Source organism: Ranitomeya imitator, chromosome 7 (genome assembly GCF_032444005.1).
Source record: "Ranitomeya imitator isolate aRanImi1 chromosome 7, aRanImi1.pri, whole genome shotgun sequence".
NCBI classification, from domain to species: domain Eukaryota; kingdom Metazoa; phylum Chordata; class Amphibia; order Anura; family Dendrobatidae; genus Ranitomeya; species Ranitomeya imitator.
Window position 1 is genome coordinate 79,711,686 of NC_091288.1, and position 25,552 is coordinate 79,737,237.

Here is a 25,552-nt window from a genome sequence, read left to right on the forward strand (position 1 = left end):
GCAGAGACCCCAACGCTCTCTTCGTAACAGCCCTGCACCTTCTTCTCCTCCTTCTGCCTTTCCTGCCTTGCCTCCGGCGCCCCTACTCTTCGCCTTCTTCCCCAGCAGACGCCAACATACTCATCACCGCGGTCCTGCGCCCGTGCTCTGCGCACTGCTTGCAGATCCTCGGGCGCAGTGCTTAGGGCAACCGTGCGGTCCAGACTTCTAAAAGGGAACCTGTCAGCAGGATTGTGCTGAGTAACCTACAGACACTGTCAGGTCGGCGCCGTTATACTGATTAAAATGATACCTGGGTTGATGAAATTCGTCCTGTTCTTGTTTTTTAATCTGTATTTTCAATTTTGTGTTAATGAGATTCTCGTGCTCCGGGGCGGCCTGTGAGGGGTCTTCATGTGGTGGTCTTCTTAGGTATTCATCTATATGGCTTATGACAGGTCACTGATCATTTACACTGCTATAAAAGCTGTACGCAGACTACTTTACATTGTATCAAAGTGTCAGATCTCCAGTGTTGTCCCGTGAAAACATAGAATAAAATATTTACAAAAATGTCAGGGGTGTACTCACTTTTGTGATTTACTGAATCTATTCATACTGGTTCAGATACATGTCGCTACATTCATAACGTATTCAGAAAGATAAATAATGGGTTAATACATGTTTTATTCAATTGTCCAGGCCATGACTATCTGATGCATTTGGGGACAGAGTTTGGTGAAGCGAGCACTGTGTGTCAGAACTATATCTCCTTGTCCTCCACTCACACAGAACAATGGTGGTGATGGTGAGCTAAGGCTGGGCTGAGAACACAATACCCTGCTTTCTGTTAGTCTTTCTGGGCGATCTCTCTCTACTTACTGCCGCAAGCTCCTAAATTAAATATGATTTATGCTTAACCCCTTCTTTGACAGGAAGACATATGTCTGGCCTAGAAATGTGCGCTAGAATTTTACAGAGTAAGACATATGTTCTATAAATATAAAAATGCCTTCATGCACTGACTAAACATAGACGGTCAGCCTCTAAATATTTAATGCATCGAGTCCCAGAACTTTCTTATCATTCAGAAACCCAATACTGCACTAACGTACAACGAAACAATCCCACATAGCTCCGGTTGTTTAAAATGTAGCTGGGCACTTTAGTAAGAAGATGGGTTAATGTAAAAAAAAAAACCGATGGGTTTATTTTAAAATGCTTATTCTTTTATGTTACTCTGATTTCCATATGACAGGGAATCACATTTATTCTCCAGCATCATCTTTCTTATCACAAGGATGCATGCAGACACACAGCATGGACGCTCTGAATTAGGGGACAAGCTAGGTCACATTAGCTGTGGCTGGCTGAGGAACGCTGGAACACAAAGTCAACTGCTCATGGTTCTCCAAGCCAGTGGTCTGCAAACTCTAAGGCTATGTGCACACGGTCAGGATTTCTTGTAGAAATTTCCGGAGCGAAACCGGACATTTTCTGCAAGAAATCCGCATGCGTTTTTCTCGCGTTTTTACTGCGTTTTTGGTGCGTTTTTTTTTGCGTATTTTTCTGGAGATTCCCAATGCAATAATATAGTGGGAAATTCGCAAAAAATCTGCAAAATTAATGAACATGCTGCGTTTTTATACCGTGCATCATGTGCACAAAAAATGCGGAATGCATTCTAAATGATGGAATGCATAATGTATGCATTTTTTTCCGCATTTTTATAGCGTTTTTATAGCGGAAAAATGCGAAAAATCTGTAACGTGTGCACACAGCCTAAAAGGGAACCTTTTATTGTAGCCACATACAGTGTTGTCCGGTCCAATGGTCATCTCTGGTCTTGATCCAGCACCTCCTCTCTTTCCACAATCACTGTCCTCCATCCCTGCTTCATGTGCATGATGTGTCCTACATAGTGTTGAGCGATACCTTCCGATATCGGGAAATATCGGGATTAGATTGGATCGGCCGATATCCAAAAAATATTGGATATTGCCAATACCGATACCGGAAACCAATGCAAGTCAATGGGACACAAATATCGGAATGAAAATAAGCTCTTTCTTTCCTTGTACATTCTGTTCCGGAGGGAAGAAGAGTGTGGGCGGTGCGTGGGCGGAGACTGCGCGTCTGTGTCGGACCGTGGGGGGTCTGTGCGGGCCTCTCGGGGGTCTGTGCGGCCTGCCGGGGGTCTGTATGGGCCTCTCGCCGGTCTGTGTGGCCTGCTGGGAGTCTGTGCGGCCTGCCGGGGGTCTGTACGGGCCTCTTGGGGGTCTATGCGGTCTGCCGGGGGTCTGTGCGGCCTGCCGGGGGTCTACGGCCTCTCGGGGGTCTGTGCGGCCTGCCGGGGGTCTCTGCGGGCCTCTAGGGGGTCTTTGTGTTTGTGTCCAGGCATCGTCCGATGGGACTATTATGAAAAAAGCTAGAAGTTATGCAAAACGTGATCGCTCCTCCAAATAATATGAGAAGTAAGCAGCTTCTTATAATAAACTCTTAAGTAGAGTTGAGCAAAAGGATTTTCAACACCCTGGTCCAGCAACCATGTTAGTAGTCCATGACCATGGGGACCAAAGCACTGGGGACCTCCTACTTCTTGCAACATGCCGGGAACCTCTTCTAATTAGCATGTCCTGTAATGATACCTCAGTGAAATGTGACAAAAGCATAAAGTTTCAGGGGCCTACTAATCAGAGGAGGAGTGGGGACTCTGCAGGTAATAGGAGATTCATGGGGCTTTGATCTGGGGGCCATGGACTTCTGATGTGACTTCCACATTAGAGCACTGGAAATTTAATTGTTCAAATTTTATTTAGACTGAATCTAAACATTTTCAGGCCATTTGTACTTATCAGTAATTTGGTTTCTAATTGTTAGCCAAAACCTTAACTGAACCATAAACAGTAATAATGGAAAGATTTACACCTATTCCATGTTTTCAATCTACTCCTGGTTTTGGTTTGCAAATAGGGATCAAGGAGTTCCAACTGTGTAGCTGAATGTTCATTTACATAACCATGCCACTTTCTATTGGGCAACACTCCATCCATGCACCGCCTTACCCTGCTCCATGCTTGCGGAAGCAGGTGCTCCTAGTGGACCTTCCAGGAGAGTTACAAATACCAAACAACAATGAGAATATTACTTTTCTCTGAACTTTCATTTAAACTTTCTTTAGTCCCTCTAGGACACTTAGTTCTACTAGGAAATTTGGGCCTAGCAATGCTCATGTGGGAAATGATATATGCAAATTTTCTCTTTAGAGAGGAAGTGGACTATATCGCTAGTGCGACCTATTGAAGATAGCAATCCTAAAAGTTAATTTTAACCCTTTAACCACATGATTTAGGATAAAATAAAGCAAACCAGACCCTACATTTGACATGTGTTTCTTGGTATTAGCCCCTCTTCAGTGCAAAGCAAGAGATTTGCCTATGTGAGAGGCCTCTGAGAAGCGATCTAAACAGGAATGTTTGTTGTTACGGAGAGTCCTAAGCTGATGAAAGTAGACTTACACACCATGTAATGCTGGGCTGGGAAATTAAATATCTGCATAATACCTGAAGAGGCTATCTGGATATTTAATTAATGTGTGTCTGCAAATGGAAGGACTTTTATGACTTCTTACCCTAAGTCATTTTGGAAGGCTCATTAAAAGGTCAATATTGACTTCTGGGATTGCTACATCAAATGCTAGAGTTCAAATCCTCTTCCTCTCTGAAAAAGTTATTTGCATTCAGAATTTTTGGACATTTTGGAGTGTCAAGTGTCGAGAAGAAACTAGGAAAGACATCCCAGCGGAGACCGGATAAGCTTTAGAAGAGGAGCTGGAGGAAATCGTTAAGAGTATCACTTTTTACCCTTTCTGAGCCCTTTGAAGAACAAACGTCTTCAGCAGCACAACCTCTCTAGAAAATGATGCACTATATATATATGTGTGTGTGTATATATACATATATATGTATATATAATTTGTATTTTTTCTACATTAAATATTTTTATTTGCTTAACCTCCAATACCAATTTAAGAACACTTTAAGATCACTGGTGCTTAATGTTAGGTAGTCCTGAAGCTTACAAAGCAGTGTCCTCAAATGGTTGTAAATATCAATAGGAGTATGCAATCCCATACACAGAGTAAGAGAAAAAAAACTAAAACACAGCCTTAAAGAAACAAATCACAAGGTTTTCCCAAGGTTATAAACTAAAGCCACCACCACTATCTGCTCTATTGCCCCAACTCCCTCTGCATATGCATAAAAAATACCTCTTGTACTTCTGGCATATGGCGTGGGTCATCCGGTCAGGCATTCTACTTTATCCACAAATCAGTGAAACTCTTGCTTCTGAATAAATAAAGCATTGGCTTGTGGGAAGTGAAATCGCTGCTGGGAAGTATGCATTATAAGACTTTGCTGTGCCCTTATTGGCTGGAACAACGTGTGCCTGTGCAGGTCTATGGTTCAACGGCACGGGTGCAGCGATCAGTGGATGACATAGAACACATCCACATCAATCAAGAAAAGGAGGTCAGCATCTGCCGGGATTAAGGAGATGCTGAGAAAAGGAAAAAAGACACCCAATGAACAGCACCGTGCCATATATGCTAGAGGTATAAAAAGTATTTTTTGGCTTATGCAGAGAGAGCAGGGGGGTGTAAAACACAGGTTGGTGGACTGCAGTAATAGAGCAGTTAAAGGGACACTGTCACCTGAATTTGGAGGGAACAATCTTCAGCCATGGAGGCGGAGTTTTTGATTCACCCTTTCCTTACCCACTGGCTGCATGCTGGCTGCAGTATTGGATTGAAGTTCATTCTCTGTCCTCCATAGTACACGCCTGCGCTAGACAAGATTGCCTTGTGCAGGCGTGTACTACGGAGGACAGAGAATGAACTTCAATCCAATATTGCAGCCAGCATGCAGCCAGCGGGTAAGGAAAGGGTGAATCAAAAACCCAAAAACCCCGCCTCCATGGCTGAAGATTGTTCCCTCCAAATTCAGGTGACAGTGTCCCTTTAAAGGTGATGGCTTTAGTTTATATTGGGAAAACCTGGTTACAAGTTCCCTTTAAAAAAAAAGAAAGAAATAATTGAACCAAGAAATAGAAAAAAATAGTAAAGTAGAATGAGAAATCACAGGGAAAAAATGCAAAGAAGGGCTGTTGGGTCAGGCCAGTGAAATGAAAGCCATCTATCAAAATGTCGAATGGTACTTAAGAATGCAATCCATGAAGCATTGTGTTCTACAAATCTTCATCTTTATCTGATAGGTACAGGACATTTATCATTCGTCATGATAGTATATTTTGAATTGACAGTTGTTTACTAGTATTAGGTAACTTTCATGACTTTCAATTCTGAAAGAACAGCAGTGATAAGTGAGGCGAAGATTCTAGATATGCATGTGGTTTCAGTCAATAAACCTTATGTCGGGGTACAGCCTATGTTTGGACAAGTGACAGAACAGACGTTAGCCTTTGGACTCTTCCACCGTCCACAAGGCATGGTGCTGCTCTCCCACAAGTTATTTCTATGTTTCCATGTAGTGATGCTTTACAAAAGGAGCAGCACATAAGGTTTACAGAACTGCTAGATGCCATTTCTCTTACGGTATTTCACGCATACATCCTATGTAATATTATATACAGAGGGTGAAATAAGTATTGAACACGTCACCAATTTTCTAAGTACATAGATTTCTTAAGGTGCAACTTACATGAAATTCTCACCAGATGTCCATAACAACCCATCCAATCCACACAGGCAAAAAAAAGCAAACCATAGATGTTCATAAATTAAGTTATGTGTAATGATCAGAAATGACACAAGGATAAAGTATTGAACACACTTACTGAAATGTATTAATACCTCGAAAGAAAAGTATCTGTTGGTGGTGACAGCTTTAAGACGCCTCCTGTATGGAGAAACTAGTCGCATGCTTTGATTTTGGCTCATTCTTCCATACAAACACTTTTCAAATCCTAAAGGTTCCGTCAGCTCCTTCCCTGATCTCTGAGCTTTACTACCTTTCAAAAATTTTCTACTGAATTCAGGTCAGGGGATTGGCAGGAGCATTTTAGTAGCTTTATCTGCTTTCTGTGAAATCAATTGAGAATTGGCTGTGTGTTTTAAATCTTACTTGAAATGTCCACCCTCGTTTCATCTTCATTATCCGTTCATAGAGATATTGCGAGAGAGGGTTCAGAAGATAGCGATGTCTGGTCTCACAAACTCCTGTACTGGTTAGAAGTACTTCACTATCTTATTAAACAGTGCAGGTTTTTTCCTTGCTGGCAGTGCAAGGGTTAATCTGTTCAGTTGAAGCTTCTGGAAAGCTCCTACCTGGATTGTCTCACCTGTTCAATGTTGAACACTCCCCTCTGCTATATATACTCGCCTCTTGCACTTAGGAATTACCAGTGTGTTTTTACTGGCTGGTTTGGAGTTGCAGGTGTAGTTCGTTTTTGGAGTTGGTGTTTGGAGATCTGTTCAGGAGACTGTTGCTTGGAGTTTTGTTTGTGTGCACATCATCATCCTCTCCTATTAGGCTTCTCCTTTAACCCTTCTGTGTTCCTCTCGGTTGTTTAGCAAGTGTATTTTGTATGATTGCTATTTTAATTTATTCCTGTTCATCTTCCCTTATTTGTCTGGTTAGAGTTATCCTACATACCCAGGCTTTCCATCTCCCTGGATGGGGGAAGGGAAAGATAAGGATTGATATAGGAGAATAGCAAGGCACATGAACATCTCCACCTTCAGGAGTAATACAGGGGATAGGGATAGACTAGGGCGCCCCTAGCTTTAGTGACGTGGTTAGCGCCCACAGTCCCAAGGCATTGCGTGACATCCTTTTAGACGGCAGCAGAATGTCTCAGTACATTTTTCCTTCCTTCAATTATTTGAAGTTTGCCAGTGCTGTATGCTGAAAAACTTTACTGTCGGTATGGTATTTTTGGGGTGATATGCCGTGCCTTCTGGTTTCCAAATATGGGATGTATTATGGCATCCAAATAGTTCAATTTTGGTCTCATTTGAACAGACTATATTGTCCCAGTATTTCACAGGTTTGTCTAAATGTTGTCGAGTAAACTTTAAATGTGCTTGAACATGCTTTTTTTCAGCAATGGAGTCTTGCATGGTGAGTGTGCATACAGACCACGGAGGTTGAATACATTACTTATAGTTTTCTTTGAAATAATTCTACCTGCTGATTCCAGGTCTTCCTGTAGCTCTCCACAGGTGGTCCTTGGCTCTTGGACAACTCTTCTGATTAATTTTATTCCTCTGTCTGAAATCTTGCGGGGAGCACCTGGTTGTGGCCGATCTATGGTGAAATAATGTTCTTTCCACTTCCTAATTATAGCCCCACTGGAACCTTCACTAGTTTAGAAATGATTCTTTAACCAAAGTCATCAGTATGTATTGTAACAATAAGGTTGCAAAGGTCTGGAGACAGCTCACTGGTTTTACCCATCATGAGTTGTTTTTTTTGTGTGGCACCGTCGTAATGAGACACCTTTTATAGGCAATTAGTTGAACCAGGTGATATTATTTTTCGCTAAATGGCAGGATTGCTTTTTAATTACTGACAGATTTCAGCTGGTGTCATGTCTTTCCAAGGCTTTCTGCACCTCTCTTTCTTCATGTGTTCAACACCTTTCACTGTGTTATTCCTCATTATTACACATAACTTAATTTATGGACATCTATGGTTTGATTCATTTGCCTGTGTGGATTGGATGGGTTGTTACACACATCTGGTGAGAATTTCATGCTAATAGCATCTTTAGAAATATATTTACTTAGAAAATTGTTGACGTGCTCAATAGTTATTTCACCTGCTGTAGGTGGAGTGCAAAGTGGAGTAACTTTGTGCATTACATTTTTCCTTTGCTCTACAGCCTCATTACTTACTCCAGAAATATTACTATACTAAAATACATATGCACCAAATCTTGAAGAAGTTTACATTATCATAAATAGGCAAAATCGCAAGGTGCTTGCAAAAACATTTTTGTAATTGGCTTGTTATTAAATATCTTCTGGGCTTTCTAGAATGGAACCATTTTAAATTTTACGGTTTGCTTAGATGCCTAGACTGCAGAGGTGCCCAGTAACCACTGGTGGCTGGTCACCTAGGCAAGGAGAGCAGGAGAGGCAAGGAGAGCAGTGCTTACCTAGGCAAGGAGAGCAGTGCTTACATGATCTTTGTTATAGAGCTTGTAAGTACTCATGTGTAGCTGGCTATATAGCTGGATCCAGCCAGGTTCAGTGCATCCACACCAACAATGCTGCAGGGGCAAAGCTGCCTCTGCTTGCATCTTCGGAGAGAGCACATTTCGGGAAACAGGTACAACCATGCTACTGGTTTGAAATGTCAGTGATTCAGAAGCGCATTGCCTCCCGTCAAGCAAGGACTCGGGATACAGAGGAGTGGTGCACTACTGAGCAATGATCTTAAGACAATTTGTTTAGTATGAAGACCAAATGGGCCTCAACAAACAATGTGCCATTTTGTGATTTTACAAAAAATATATAAATCACATTTGTCACAATTCTTCCCAATGATCAAATGCAATGGTGATTGACCGGATAAATGGAGTCAGTTTTCACAACTTTTTTGATTAGTTAGATTGTTTTGGAGCGAAAACTAATCCTAATAGAAAAGTTATTTTGTCATCCACTATTCTGGGATACTGGAGCAATTTGTCATCACTTTCTCGATTCACTGAAGAGTACCTGTTTAAGGGGAATCAGTCACCACATTTGACCTATCTAAGCTATTAATATGGGCATACAGGCTATAGAATGCTGATAAAAGTCCTACCTGTATGCTTCATATCAGATGTGTTTTTGTTGATAAATCATCTTTTAACACTTTGTATAAAATACCTCTACCAGGCTCTGGAAAGGACGCTGCCTGGAAGATAACTCTGCCTCCAGTTTGCTTTAAGGAGAATTTCAGAAGATTCAAGATACAAAGATTGGCACCATTTCCGGCCATTTTCTGGGTTGTAGCCTGCATTTTTCACCATTTTTTTTATATCTCCAATTGTCCTTAGACACTAGCTGCTATGAAGTATTTCATATGGCGCATGCAAAGAATGGAGGAGATCCTGCTCCTCTAACTCTCTACAGCAGCGGTGTCAAACTGCATTCCTCGAGGGCCACAAACCATGCGCGTTTTCAAGATTTCCTTAGCATTGCACAAGGTGCTGTAATCATGATGTGTGTAGGTGATTAAATTATCACCTGTGCAGTACAAGGAAATCCTGAAAACATGACCTGTTTGCAGCCCTTGAGGAATGCAGTTTGACACCCCTGCTCTACAGCACACACTCAGAAGCAGCATGGAGGGCAACCTATAGCAGTAATGAGAAGACTAGCTGAGAATCCAACACTAGGGCTAGCAGCTGCTAACTGCTGCCCCATTTTTCCGACCTCCCACTCTATACACTTCTATTCACAGAATTTTGAAGGTATTTTTCATACCTGCCCTAATATTTTTGCCCACTTTTTATATATTGGTCACAGTGTGCTTCAGTCAATTGAGAATTCCACAGTTTGGCACTTGTTTAGTTTTGCTAAATTTCCTAAAATCGGATTTTTACAGTTGAAATCAATATTAAAAACACATCAGGTAAAGAGATTGCAGTGTGCTATTTTTCTAAGAGGCTTAAGTACTGAAAGGATTACGGATCGGAGAAACGATTCTAGGAAGAATTGCAATTAGTGGCTGTAATTATCAAAGCAAGTTAGATCTGATTACTATTCAGAAAACATGTCTCATTGGTTTATTATGCTATACACACATACATACAGCTCTGGTAAAAATTCAGAGACCACCACATCAAAACCCTGTCATGGGCAGCCCAATCTCCAGACCTGAACCCCATTGAAAACCTCTGGAATGTAATGAAGATGATGATGGATAGTCACAAGCCATCAAACAAAGAAGAACTGCTTACATTTGTGCGCCAGAAGCAGCGTGAAAGACTGGTGGAAAGCATGCCAAGAAGCATGAAAGCTGTGATTAAAGATCATGGTTATTCCACAAAATATTGATTTCTGAACTCTTCCCGAGTTAAAACATTAGTATTGTTGTTTCTAAATGATCATGAACTTGTTTTCTTTACATTATTTGAGGTCTGAAAGCAGGTTTTTTTTTTTTTTTTTTTACAATTTTTCTTTGTCAGAAAAAAAATACAAAATTTACTGGTTGGAAATTTGGAGACATGTTGTCAGAAGTTTATAGAATAAGAGAACAATTTATATTTTACTCAAAAATAAACCCATAAAGAGGAAAATCAGACAAACAACATTTTGCAGTGGTCTCTTAATTTTTGCCAGAGCTGTATGTTCCTTGATGCAATCACAAAGCCAGCGTCTAGTTCATGCTGCCCGTCATTTGGGCAGCATAACTCTAATAACAGGTTCCATGTATGTATGCCCCACAAATAAATTATTTCTGGAAAAATTATCTTATTTATTCCAGATGGACTGGGCGGTGCAATCAATTTGTAAGGAATCTCCAGAGAAGGGAATTTTCTAAATTTGAGAAAGCTTTTCAACTACTGTATTTTGATATTGTAGACATAGGAAAAAAGCCAAGCAAATTTCCAACACACAAGTTGGCATCTTGAATTACAGGTTGGTCTTCCAATTTTCAACATGTTTGCACTATTTTAACAACCAGGTTATTTTACCTTCTTCGTGACTAGGCACATTTTTGGTTTTTTTCCTGCTTGCGGTTTAAAGAGCTATAAAAAAATTTTCTCGATTGAATACCGGTATATATATATTAATTTTCCAGTTTTTTTTTCCCCGAGGGTCTACTTTGTATGCAATCTTCATATACTCTTCATTTTATTGTTAAAATCAAACGTTTTTTTCACAATTTATTTGTTATACAGCCAAAAAGGACCACTAAAGTACCTTTCAAAATGTGATTGTCCCTCTATAACATGTATTTTTATATTTTGGACACATTTTTAGTCAAAGTTTACGGCGCTAGTAACAGTGATTTGAAATGGCAGCAAGTTTTTTTTTTCCCTGTATTTCAACATTTATTTTTTCTGATTTGCCCTGTAACTGGGGATAGTACATTAGCTCAAGTTACAGGGCAAAGTTAGCTTCCTGGCTGCATAGATGAGCTGACTGGGTCTTCTATGACTTTCATCCCTACAGCTAGTGATCACATGATTACTGAGCCCAAAGGAGAAAATGCTGTCAATGCTTCATATAGTTTATACACAGCTTGACTCCCCATGGAGACGGGAATGTCTAACAGTCGGCTCTCCAATCGTGCAGCTGCTATAATATGTAGTGACATTTTAGAAATTCATTGCCGAGTATAATATGGACCCGTCTTATGTTTAAAGGCTTTGGGTGGTCTGGAAGAAGTTAAGGAGCCCACAATGACTCATGAACTTTCTACCATCCATTCCACTACAGCTTCCATGTCCCTGGCCCTTTCTTTTTCATTATCACAGAATTTTAATGGATTATTGTTTAAAAAATGTTTTAACGTCACATCATAACTAAGTCACTGGTGAGTTTGCCTTGTCTAGTCATTGAATACAACCCTCTTGTCACACTATTCTATTGGTTGATGAGGCACTTTGCATCCATATCTACTACATGCTAGACCACTATGGTTTTGTCATGTAGGACAGAAAAGCCCATTGGTCCTTTTCATCTTCCTGCTATCTCTTTGAACCTCGGGCCAATTTCCACCTATTGCTAACAATAGGTTACCTCTGGTAATCAGGGAGGTGTCTTCTTTCCCCAGGGGGCACAAAGCCACAAAAATTGCCTGTCTCAATGAATTTATCTTAAAAATATATTTGTGCCTTGTATTGTTATGATCCGGTGACCTTGGAGCAGCATGAAAACTTTAACTGGAGTAGGTGGTAACTATACTGACCGCAAATCCTGATCTTAACACCGCAACTAGAAGAAGCCGGGGGGTGTACCTAACAAGACCTAGACACCTCGTCACAGCTGGAGGACTAAATACCCCTAAAGATGGAAATAGGAATACTATCTTGCCTCAGAGCAGAACCCCAAAGGATAGGCAGCCCCCCACAAATATTGGCTGTGAGTAGGAGAGGAAAAACACACACAGTCAGAAAACAGGATTTAGCACAAGAGGCCGCTCTAGCTAAAATAGGAAAGGATAGGACAGAGTTCTGTGCGGTCAGTATTAAAACCCTTCCAAAAATATCCACAGCAGATTATACAAAAATTCCTCCATCTAACTAAAGACGTGGAACGTATATCTGCAACTCCAGAGACTACTAAACTCAGAGCAGGAATACAATCAAAAACAAGCACACAGCTTGTGTGCGATAGAAAAAGAAACAGACACTTATCTTTGCTGAATTGGCAGCTAAGCAGGAGAAGCCAGACAGAGATCAAATACTTCCCAAGAAACATTGACAACTGGCAAGGACTAATGAGTCCTGCAAACCTAAATACTCCAGTCAGAACTGCAATCAGTAGATACACCTGTCCAGGACTGCAGCCCAGAGACAACTGCATTACCACCTACAACCACCGGAGGGAGCCCAAAAGCAGAATTCACAACTTTGTATTTCACATTTCTTAAATCATACATTGTCAAAACTAGAGTAAAAGCATGGTCTGTAATCTCTCTTGGTATCTCTGTTGCTTACACTTTACTCTTTTGGCGTCATTTTTCTGGCTCAATATGACTTTTGGGGTTTGGAAATACTTTGCAAGTTTGTTGATCATTGTATTAACCATTAGATAGCCCAATTTTTTGTTTTGTTTGATTTTTAAAGACAGTCACGAATTGAACACCAAGCTAGGGTTTATACCAGAGAAAGCTGAATGTGTCAAGTAGCACTGTACATACCTTCAGCACTGTGATGTTCCAGGCGAAGCTCTCAATAGCTTTGCTCAGTTTTCTGCCTTTCAGCCCTTCCTTTGTCCCCAGACTATGCAGTTCCTCATGAAATTCCATCCCTACATAGAGCAAAGACAAGAAAGGGAAGTCTACAGGGCAGAACCAAGAACTATTTGTGGAGATAGACAAAAGAACTGTGTTGTATAGACACTTCTCCCTCCAACAGATTTTTACTTCTCTTACCAATTAGGTTATTTCACATCTTTGTAGTTTTTATGACTGAGTGGGATAATTTGTCAATCCTACTAACTGACAAACTTGCAAATATAAAATTATCATCTCCAACATCCACTACCTTTTTGCATTTAAAGTTTTTAACGAGTAATAGAAATGGTAAAAACAATACGTGAATTTATTATTTATCTCATTTTCATCCGTGCTCTTCTCCTTGCTTAACCAAATATATATTGCAGGAAATAAGCAATGACAATATGACTGCAAGATTACACCTTACAGAGTTTATTTGCAGTCTGTTACCATGCAGGCACACAGCTCTGCATAAAAGCTGAAGACATGAAAATCTAGCACATTTTTAATTAAGACTACTTGCAATATTTATTCAATTTTAATTTTTAGATGCTTTAAAATAAAATTGGTTGTGATGGTGGCGCAGCCTTAACCTGATGTCAAGACCCAAAAAATCACAAGACCCATTCACAAGACCCCTTCATGCAGCACAAGCTTTACCAGTCTTCATGGCTTTAATCTGGCTTTATACACAAGATATTAAGCATGATAGTTTTGATTTCTGAATGTAGAAAAAAAATTGGGGTCATACCTGTTTTCTGACACTGCAATATCTTCTCATGGATTACATCTGCTGCCTCGATCAAAGACCGGCTCTCTTGTATCATCTATGAGACCAAACAAACATCCAAACAGGTAAATTATTCTTGACATTATTATCCCTGAAAAGCAGTAAGATGACCAAGGGGTTCCTGACAATTGGGATAGCAACAGACGAAGGTATTACAATAATCCTTTCAAATGCCAATCTAATCCTCCATTTTCAGGTGTACATCCAAAAACTCCTATTCATCAAGGCAATTTTTGTCAGAATTCAGAAATAAATTGCTTTCAGGGGAAAAAAAAAAAAAAAAAAAATCGCTAAATCTTGCAACTTTTGATGTTCTTACACAAGTTTCAGCCTTGCTAAAATGGGTGGTGCTAAAGCGAAATGGGGGTGTGATGCCACAGCAGGTCTAATTTATGACGAGCTTTGCTGTACTTACCCCAGAAGACTGGCAAAAGAGAGTATGGAATTGCAGTTGCTACTTTCTGTGAGGTAAAACATTTCACTGCTTGTTTACAATGTTTTACCCTCTTGGGAAAAATCAGCTGCAATCCCATTCTGAGAAAATATTCTAAAAAATTCCCACGCTAGAGTTCATATGAGTTAATGCCACCAGGGGGCGGAGCACCGCAAGTCAACGAAGCTACGTTCCCCTGCATTCCATTCATTCCCCAGTTTTTACAGCCAGGGCAGCTGCATTAGCAGGCTCCTGGTTGTACATTTATTTAACCCCTTCAGATGGATTTACATCGTGGGACATGACTGTACGGCGGACAGGTATGGGATATTGTGTTTTTTTATTTTCCTTTTTTTCAGAAGAACGAGGGTCGTCCGTTGGATTGAGCGTACAATAAAGATATTAAAACCCCATGTGTTTATTTATTTCATTAAAATACTTTATTCATAATGTGTGTGTGTGTGTGTGTTTTTAACCCTTTATTACTATTGGATTAATAATGGATAGGTGTCTTATTGACATCTCTCAATTTTTAACCAGGCTTAATGTTGCCTTACATTAGCAAGGTGACATTAACCCCTTATTACCCCTTATCCCACTGCTACTCGGGAGTGGGAAGAGAGTGGCTAATTGCCAGAATAGGCTCATCTTACAGATGTGCCTTTTCTGGGGTGGCTGGGGGCAGATGTTTTTAGCTGGGGGGGGCAATAACCATGGCCCCTCTCTAGGCTATTAATATCTGCCTTATTATTATTATTTATTGTTATAGTGCCATATATTCCATGGCGCTTTACATGTGAGGAGGAGTATACATAATAAAAACAAGTACAATAATCTTAAACAATACAAGTCATAACTGGTACAGGAGGAGTGAGGACCCTGCCCGCGAAGGCTCACAATCTACAAGGGATGGGTGAGAATACAGTAGGTGAGGATAGAGCTGGTCATGCAGCGGTTTGGTCGATCGGTGGTTACTGCAGGTTGTAGGCTTGTCGGAAGAGGTGGGTCTTCAGGTTCTTTTTGAAGGTTTCGATGGTAGGCGAGAGTCTGATGTGTTGTGGTGGAGGGTTTCAGAGTAGGGGTGATACGCAAGAGAAATCTTGTATAGGATTGTGGGAAGAGGAGATAAGAGGGGAGTAGAGAAGGAGATCTTGTGAGGATCGGAGGTTGCGTGTAGGTAAGTACCGGGAGACGAGGTCACAGATGTATGGAGGAGACAGGTTGTGGATGGCTTTGTACGTCATGGTTAGGGTTTTGTACTGGAGTCTCTGGGCAATGGGGAGCCAGTGAAGGGATTGACAGAGGGGAGAGGCCGTGGAATAGCGGGGGGACAGGTGGATTAGTCGGGCAGCAGAGTTTAGAATAGATTGGAAGGGTGCGAGAGTGTTAGAGGGGAGGCTGCAGAGCAGGAGGTTGCAGTAGTCAAGGCGAAAGATGATAAGGGCATGGACTAGGGTTTTTGCAGATTCTTGGTTGAGGAATGAACGGATTCGTGAAATATTTTTGAGTTGAAGTCGGCAGGAAGTGGAAAGGGCTTGGATATGTGGTTTGAAGGAGAGATCAGCGTCAAGGATTACCCCGAGGCAGCGAGCTTGTGGGACTGGGGAGAGTGGGCACCCATTTACTGTAATGGATAGGTTCGTTGGGGAGGGTCAAGTGAGATGGGGGAAAGATGATGAATTCTGTTTTGTCCATGTTAAGCTTGAGAAATTCTAGCGGAGAAGAAGGATGAAATAGTGGACAGACATTAAGGGATTCTGGTTAGTAGGGAGGTGATATCTGGTCCAGAGACGTAGATCTGTGTGTCATCAGCATAGAGGTGATACTGAAAGTCATGAGATTCTATGAGCTGTCCCAGGCCAAAGGTGTAAATGGAGAAGAGCAGGGCCCCAAGGACTGAACCTTGTGGGACTCCGACAGATAGGGGGCGAGGTGAGGAGGTGGTGTGTGAGTGGGAGACGCTGAAAGTCCGGTCTGTTAGGTATGATGAGATCCAGGATAGGGCCAAGTCTGTGATGCCAGGGGATGAGAGGGTCTGTAATAATATGGAATGGTCCACTGTGTCAAAGACAGCCGACAGGTCGAGGATGAGGAGAACAGAGTAGTGTCGCTTGCTCTTGGCGGTTAAGAGGTCATTGGTGACCTTAGTTAGGGCAGTTTCAGTGGAATGGTGTGACCAGAAGCCAGATTGTAAGCGGTCAAAGAGGGAGCAAGAAGAGGGATGGGAGGACAGTTCAAGGTAAACGTGTTGTTCCAGTAGTTTGGAGGCATAAGGGAGAAGTGATATAGGGCGATAGCTAGATACAGAGGTTGGGTCAAGAGAGGGCTTTTTGAGGATAGGTGTGATGGAGGCATGTTTAAAGCTTGAGGGGAAAACACCAGTTGTTAGTGATAGGTTGAAGAGATGGGTTAGGGTTTGGATGAAGACTGTGGTGAGGTTTGGGATGAGGTGGGATGGGAGCGGGTCAAGTGCACAGGTGGTGAGATGCGATCTTGAGAGTAGAGTGGAGAGTTGATCTTCAGTAATGGTGGAGAAGTTGGTTTTGGAGGTGGAGGGCTGGGAAGTCGCCTTCAGTCACTGGCTTTCCCACTCTGGCGGAGAAAATTGCGCAGGAGCCCAAGCCATTTTTTTCAGTGATTTAACCATTTATTTTAATACCTAGAGATCCCAAATTTTGTACACACACACTACTAACATTATTAGTGAGGAATATGTAAAAATATAACAGATATGAAATGGTTTACTGTATGTAAACCATGTCTCATATCCTGTCGGGTTTGATAAGGAGACAGCAAAAACCGGCAATTGAATTACCGGCTTTTATGCTATCTAGCTCTGCATTAAATATATATACACACACACACACATACATATACAGGAGTTGGACAAAATAATGGAAACACCTGGAAACATGAACAAAAGTTAGTTTAATCTGGTGTAGGTCCACCTTTTTCGGTGATTACAGCCTCAATTCTCCGAGGTATGGATTCATACAAGGTGTGAATTGTTTCCAAAGGAATTTTAGCCCATTCTGCAGTTAAAACACCCTCCAGTTCTTCGAGCGACAATGGCAGCGGAAATCGACATCTAACTTGAATCTCTAAAATCGACCATAAATGCTCAATAATGTTAAGGTCTGGGGATTGTGGGGGCCAGATGAGATGCTCAACTTCATTAGAATGTTCCTCGTGCCATGCTTTAACGATTCTAGCTGTATGAATTGGTGCATTATCATCCTGAAAGATGGCGTTCCCCTCCGGGAACAGTGCTTGAACCATTGGATGAACTTGGTCGCCCAAAATGCCTAAATAATCTCGGCTGTTAATTATGAAGGGATATCACTGACCCAGCGGATCTCCACGAAATAGCACCCCAGATCATCACAGAACCTCCACCATGTTTTACGGTTGGGAGAAGGCAGTCTGGATGGAATGCTTCTTTCGGCTGTCTCCAAACGTACACTTGGCCGGAGGTCGAAAATAGGGTAAACTATGATTAATCTGAGAATATCACTTTCCACTGCTCGAGGGACCAATTCTGGAGGTTTCTACACCACTCTAAACGCTTGGAAACATTTGTCATTGAGAGCAGCGGTTTTCTAATTGAAGCTCTTTCGTGGAATCCACATTTGTGCAGCTCCCGATGAACAGTTTTTGTGGAAACTGTTCTGTAGGTGTTCATTGAGCTCAGCAGTGATTTTTGGAGCCGTGGTCTTGCGATCCTCTCTCACAATTTGCTTTAGAGTCCGACGGTTTCTCTCAGTCAACTTTGACTTTCGGCCGGACCTGTGCTTTGCTGTGGACATTTTTCCTTCTCTTTCAAACACAGTCATTACTTTGGAGACACTACCTCTTGACACGCCAAGCATTCGGGCACTTTCTATTACACTAGCGCCTGCCAAACGAGCACCAACAATTTGGCCTCTTTGAAAATCCGAGAGGTCTGCCATTAGTATCAGGTTCTCATCAATACTCTTACAATTATGCAAAACAAACAATATTTACATACACATATCACATAACACAAATAATCAACTACAAACCATTACCATATGTCACGGTTTGCATGTTTATCACGTTTGAAGATTATGATGTCAAAACGTTAGGTGTTTCCATTATTTTGTCCAACCCCTGTATATAGACTGTATATATGCTCTCATGAATATTTGAGCCCATGGATCCATTCTATATCCATTTTGCAAGCCGGTGAGAAAATCTCGCCGTACGGATGCCATACGGATGCCACACAGATAATTTTTGGAGAAAAAATTGCATCCTCGCATTGAATAAGGATCACTGTTCAGGAACTTTTCTGTGTATCTCGGCCATAAAAAACAGACCGTATTGTGATACGTTAGGTCTGACCCAGGCAAAAGGGTGTAAGAACAGATGATACAAGGGTCCTGTTTTACATGGAAAAACCAGGGATAGTTAGATAAATATGTTGAGGCTGTAGGCTAGTCTGAAGAAATGCGTTTTTAGGGCACGCTTAAAACTGTGGGTATTGGGGAATAATCAAATTGTCCTGGGTAGTGCATTCCAAAGATAAATTTATATTGAAATCTCAAATGGATGGGTAACGACTGCAATGACTGTCACAGGATAGAGGCAACGGTGTAACGGTTGATGAGGAATATGATCCTGGCTGCTGCATTCAGGACAGATTGGAGAGGGGAGAGTTTAGTAAGAGGGAAACTGATTAGTAGAGAGTTACAATACTCCAGACGAGAATGAATAAGAGCTACAGTAAGAGTTTTACAGAGTCAAAAGTAAGAAAAGGTTGAATTCTAGAAATGTTGTTTAGGTGTAGATGACAAGAGCGAGCGAGTGATCAGATGTAGTGAATGAAAGATCTGACTCAACTATGACCCCATGACAATGGGCAAGTTGCTGGGGAGTAATGATAAAGCCACACACGGATATGGCAATATCAGGCATAGGTAGGTTTAGTGGAGGGAGGAGACACAAGAAGTTCAGTTTTTGACAGGTTCAGTTTAAGATAAAGGGAGCACATGATGTTAGAGACAGCATTTAGACAATCACTGGTATTTTATAATAATGCAGTCGGGATGTGAGGAGTAGAGGTGTATAATTGGGTGTCATCAGAATAGAGATGGTACTGAAAACCAAATCTACTGATTGTTTGTCCAATGGGGCAGTATACAAAGAGCAGGAGGGGGCCAAGGACTGATCTTTGAGGAACTCCTAAAGTAAGGGGAAAAGGAGAAGAGCCAGCAAAAGATACAGTGAAGGAGCACTCAGAGGTAGGAGGAGAACCAGGAGAGGACAGTGTCCTTGAGGCCGATAGAGCGGAGCATACTGAGGAGGAGTTCGTGATCCATAGTGTCGAATGCTGCAGAGAGATCCAGGAGAATCAACATGGAGTAGTGACCATTAGATTCAGCTGCTAGTAAATCACTTTAGTGAGGGCAGTTTCAGTAGATTATAAAGAGAGGAAACCTGATTGTAGAGGGTCAAGAGGAGATTGATCTGAGAGCTAGCGGATTAGATTACAAAGATACTGGCTCACATGAGGTCTGCCCCAGGAAAGGAAGACCAAGAGTCACCTCTGCTTCTGAGGATATCCGAGTCACCAGCCTCAGAAATCGCAGGTTAACAGCAGCTCAGATTTGAGACCAGGTCAATGCCACACAGAGTTCTAGCAGCAGACACATCTCTACAACAACTGTTAAGAGGAGACTTTGTGCAGGAGGTCTCCATGGTAAAATAGCTGCTAGGAAACCACTGTTAAGGACAGGCAACAAGCAGAAGAGACTTGTTTGGGCTAAAGAACACAAGGAATGGACAGTAGACCAGTGGAAATCTGTGCTTTGGTCTGATGAGTCCAAATTTGAGATCTTTGGTTCCAACCACCGTATCTTTGTGCGATGCGGAAAAGGTGAATGGATGGACTCTACATGCCTGGTTCCCACCACGAAGCATGGAGGAGGAGGTGTGATGTGGGGGGATGCATTGCTGGTGACACTGTTGGGGATTTATTCAAAATTGAAGGCATACTGAACCAGCATGGCTACCACAGCATCTTGCAGCGGCATGCTATTCCATCGAGTTTGCTTTTAGTTGGGCCATCATTTATTTTTCAACAGGACAATGACCCCAAACACACCTCCAGGCTGTATAAGGGCTACTTGACCAAGAAGGAGAGTGATGGGGTGCTACGCCAGGTGTCCTCCAGTCACCAGACCTGAACCCAATCAAGATGATTTGGGATGAGCCAGACCGCAGAGTGAAGGCAAACAAGTGCAAAGCATCTCTGGGAGCTCCTTCCAGATTGTTGGAAGACCATTCCCGGTGACTACCTCTTGAAGCTCATCAAGAGAATGCCAAGAGTGTGCAAAGAAGTCATCAAAGCAAAAGGTGGCTACTTTGAAGAACCTAGAATATAAGACATAATTTCAGTTGTTTCACACTTTTTTGTTAAGTATATAATTCCACATGTGTTAATTCATGGTTCTGATGCCTTCAGTGTGAATGTACAATTTTCATAGTCATAAAAATACAGAAAAATCTTTAAATGAGAAGGTGTGTCCAAACTTTTGGTCGGTACTGTATGTGGAGTCGGGAAGGATTTTTTTTCCCCAATGTGGAGCTTACTGTTTGCCACATGGTTTTTTTTGTCTTCCTCTGGATCAACATATTAGGGCATGTTAGGTTAGGGTATGGGTTGAACTAGATGGACTTAACGTCTTCTTTCAACCTTAAAAACTATGTCACTATGTTACTTCTTCCGTGACTGATTCAAAGACAGAGAGTGAGCTAGATGCAGTGGGGGGAGGGAGAACAGTGCACGATATGAAGGGATTGGGAGAGAATTTCCTGTCGGATATGGTCAATTTCTTCTTTGAAATAATTGGCCAAATCGTCAGTGCTGAGATCAGTGGTAGAAGCCTGCACTCTTGGATTGAGAAGGGAATGAAAAGTGTCAAAGAGACCTGTAGGATTATTGGATAGTGAGGTGATGAGGGTGTTGAAGTAGATTTGTTTTGAGATATGAAGGGCAGAGTTGTATGTTTCAAGTATAAACTTACAATGGATGAAAACTTTGGCCAGATTAAACTTTCTCCACAGACGTTCGACGCACCTGGAGCACCGCTGTAGGAAACGTGTTTGTAGAGTGTACCAGGGTTGTCAGCATTTGTGCTGAGTTGTTCCATGTGTAGGAGCTTCAGCTTTTTCCAGGCCACTTTGCAGTGTTTTACTATAATGTTTCAGTGCAAAGTAAGGAGATGAGAGGGAGAAGATTGGGACCAATGATGACTGCAAATTCTTCATAAGTTTCTAGGTGTCAATGACATGTATATTTCTATAAGTGTGGAAAGTGGGCATGTCCTGAGTGGGGTGACCGTTCTTGACAGGGAATGAAAGAAGGTGGTGGTCAGACAGTGGGAGAGGGGAGTTGGTAAAATCATGCACTGAGCAGAGCCGGTAGAAGACCAGGTCAAGCATATTTCTGTCTTCATGTGTAGGAGAGTTAGTAAGCTGTGAAAGGCCAAAGGAGGAGGTTAGAGATAAAAGGTAAGTGGCAGATGGGGAGAGGGGATCACCAATGGGGATGTTAGAGTCTCCCATGATGAGAGTGGTGATGTCACAGGATAGAATATATAGAAGCCAGGTGGCAAAGTGATCAAGGAAATGATGGGAGGGGCCCGGAGGACGATGCACAACCAACACTCGAAGGGATGAGGGGATGTAGAGTCTGACAGAATAGACCTCAAAAGAAGGGAAGATAAGCGAGGGTACTTGGGGGTACAATTGAACAGGAAGAGTTTTCCAGGCCTCTTTTTTAGGGATTTTTTGCAACTGTTTTTGGTGCTCCATACCCTAAAAGCAACAGACTATTTTAGTAAAAAATAATAAATGGCATAATAAAACCCTCTCATATAGTCAGAATTTGCAGAAGCAAATCTGCATTGGATGGTAAATCAAAACAACAGTAAAAAAACCTGCAGCTACAGTTAAAGATTACTGGCAAAAATGCCCATGCTGATTTACAAATCATTTAGCTCTATTATGGTTCAGTGAAGCTAACTGGCAGTTTATCAGTGTATAATCTGCAAGAAAAAAAATATAGTGAATTGCAACATTTATAAAATGGTCATTTTTGCATCTTTTTTCCCATTGCGAATGAATGGGGAATAAATAAAAACATTCACATCATTACTGTTAACTTTATTCTGCACAATTTTAAGAGCAAAATCCTTAAAGTGAACCTCTCAGCAGAATTATGCTCAGTAAACTACAGACAGTGTCAGGTTGGCCCTGTTATACTGATTAAACCACAACCACAAGATGCATTTCATCAACCAAGGTTTATTCTTTATTTTCAGTTGTGAGTTAATGATATACTCGTGCTTCAGGGTGGCCTGTGTGCGAGGGATCTATAATATTAATATATTCATTATATTTAATGATATACATTTCTTGAGAAAAAAATTATCTACATCAAAATGGCGCTGGCAGCCGCACCTGCACATTAGCACTATTCGGAAAGCAATAGATGCTACTGCGTAGATGCCACTGCTGGCGCCATTTTAATAGAAAAAAAAATTGGTCTCCACCAACTGTCTGCGCAGTAGCATCTTTCGGATCAGTTTCACTTGTCTTTCACAAGGGGGACTTGTCAGGGAGTCACAAAAACACTGAACTTTAGGAAGGCAAAGTTTGACGAGCTTAGAGATACCCTTAATCTGGTTGACTGGGACAATATCCTCAGAAATAAGGATACAGATAATAAATGGGAAATGTTTAAGAACATCCTAAATAGGCACTGTAAGCGGTTTATACCTTGTGGGAATAAAAGGACAAGAAATAGGAAAAACCCAATGTGGCAATGTGGCTAAACAAAGTAGCAAGAGGGGCAATTAACAGTAAAAAGAGCATTTAAACTAAAGGAGGATGGCACCATTGAAGCTCTAAAAAACTATATGGAAAAAATACTTTATTTAAAAAACTAATTCAAGCTGCCAAAAAGGAAACAGAGAAGCACATTGCTAAGTAAAGTAAACTAATTCCAAACTGTTCTTCAACTATATCAATAGCAAAAAAAAAATCATAAGTGAAAGTGTAGGCCCCTTAAAAAATTGTGAGGAAAGAATGGTTGTAGATGACGAGGAAAAAGCTAATCTATTAAACATCTTCTTCTTCACAGTATTCACGGTGGAAAATGAAATGCTAGGTGAAATGCCACGAGACAAAGAAAACCCTATATTAAGGGTCACCAATCTAACCCAAGAATAGGTGCAAAAACCCTCTAAATAAGATTAAAATAGATAAATATCCGGGTCCGTATGGCATACACCCACGAGTACTAAGAGAACTACCGTATATACTCGAGTATAAGCCGACCCGAGTATAAGCCGACCCCCCTAATTTTGCCACAAAAAACTGGGAAAACTTATTGACTCGAGTATAAGCCTAGGGTGGAAATGCAGCATTTACCGGTGAATTTCAAAAATAAAAATAGATCATTATTTCCCCATAGCTGTGCCATATAGTGCTCTGCACCGTTCATATTTCCCCATAGGTGTGAACCATATAGTGCTCTGCACCGTTCATTGTGCCCCCTAGCTGTGCCATATACGGTGCTCTGCACCGTTCATTGTGCCCCATAGATGTGCCATATACAGTGCTCTGCACCGTTCACTGTGCCCCATAGATGTGCCATATACAGTGCTCTGCACCGTTCACTGTGCCCCATAGATGTGCCATATACAGTGCTCTGCACCGTTCATTGTGCCCCATAGATGTGCCATATACAGTGCTCTGCACCGTTCACTGTGCCCCATAGATGTGCCATATACAGTGCTCTGCACCGTTCACTGTGCCCCATAGATGTGCCATATACAGTGCTCTGCACCGTTCATTGTGCCCCATAGATGTGCCATATACAGTGCTCTGCACCGTTCACTGTGCCCCATAGCTGTGCTGTGCCATATACGATGCTCTGCACCGTTCACTGTGCCCTATAGCTGTGCTGTGCCATATACGGTGCTCTGCACCGTTCACTGTGCCCTATAGCTGTGCTGTGCCATATACGGTGCTCTGCACCGTTCACTGTGCCCCATAGCTGTGCTGTGCCATATACGGTGCTCTGCACCGTTCACTGTGCCCCATAGCTGTGCTGTGCCATATACGGTGCTCTGCACCGTTCACTGTGCCCCATAGCTGTGCTGTGCCATATACGGTGCTCTGCACCGTTCACTGTGCCCCATAGCTGTGCTGTGCCATATTCGGTGCTCTGCACCGTTCACTGTGCCCCATAGCTGTGCTGTGCCATATACGGTGCTCTGCACCATTCACTGTGCCCCATAGCTGTGCTGTGCCATATACGGTGCTCTGCACCGTTCACTGTGCCCCATAGCTGTGCTGTGCCATATACGGTGCTCTGCACCGTTCACTGTGCCCCATAGCTGTGCTGTGCCATATACGGTGCTCTGCACCGTTCACTGTGCCCCATAGCTGTGCTGTGCCATATACGGTGCTCTGCACCGTTCACTGTGCCCCATAGCTGTGCTGTGCCATAGACGGTGCTCTGCACCGTTCACTGTGCCCCATAGCTGTGCTGTGCCATATACGGTGCTCTGCACCGTTCACTGTGCCCCATAGCTGTGCTGTGCCATATACGGTGCTCTGCACCGTTCACTGTGCCCCATAGCTGTGCTGTGCCATATACGGTGCTCTGCACCGTTCACTGTGCCCCATAGCTGTGCTGTGCCATATACGGTGCTCTGCACCGTTCACTGTACCCCATAGCTGTGCTGTGCCATATACGGTGCTCTGCACCGTTCACTGTGCCCCATAGCTGTGCTGTGCCATATACAGTGCTCTGCACCGTTCACTGTGCCCCATAGATGTTCCACATAAATTTGTGCCGCCGCTGCCGCAATAAAGAAAAAAAAACACATACTCACCTCCCTTGATTGCAGCTCCCGGCGTCTCGTTCCGGCGCCTCCATCTTCCCGGCGTCTCTGCTCTGACTGATCAGGCAGAGGGCGCCGCGCACACTGTATGCGTCATCGCGCCCTCTGCCTGATCAGTCAGAGAGCGCAGACGCCGGGAAGATGGAGGCGCCGGCCGGGAAGATGGATCGGCGCCCGGCGGCTGGAACGAGGACAGGTGAATATGCTATACTTACCTAGTCCTGGCGATCCTCGCGCTGTCCCCTCCTGTCTTCGGTGCCGCAGCTTCTTTCTCTATCAGCGGTCACCGGCACCGCTGATTAGAGAAATGAATAAGCGGCTCCGCCCCTATGGGAGGTGGAGCCGCTTATTCATTTCTGTAATGAGCGGTCCCACGTGACCGCTGAAGAGAGGAAGAAACTGCAGCGCCGAAGCCCGTGGGACGGCAGGGACAGCGCGAGGATCGCTG

At 42.5% G+C, this 25,552-nt stretch overlaps 1 protein-coding gene across 2 annotated transcripts in view; it reads right to left on the reverse strand.

Annotated features, from left to right (window-relative positions):
- PLCL1 (phospholipase C like 1 (inactive)) overlaps positions 1-25,552 on the reverse strand; it is a 394,318-nt gene that overhangs the window by 53,326 nt on the left and 315,440 nt on the right. For both annotated transcript variants that reach the window (XM_069733546.1, XM_069733547.1), the window contains exons 4-5: positions 13,693-13,768; positions 12,864-12,973 (exon numbers count right to left, since the gene is read on the reverse strand). In XM_069733546.1, coding sequence (XP_069589647.1) covers positions 12,864-12,973; positions 13,693-13,768 — 186 coding nt within the window. The remainder of the gene's footprint in view (positions 1-12,863; positions 12,974-13,692; positions 13,769-25,552) is intronic.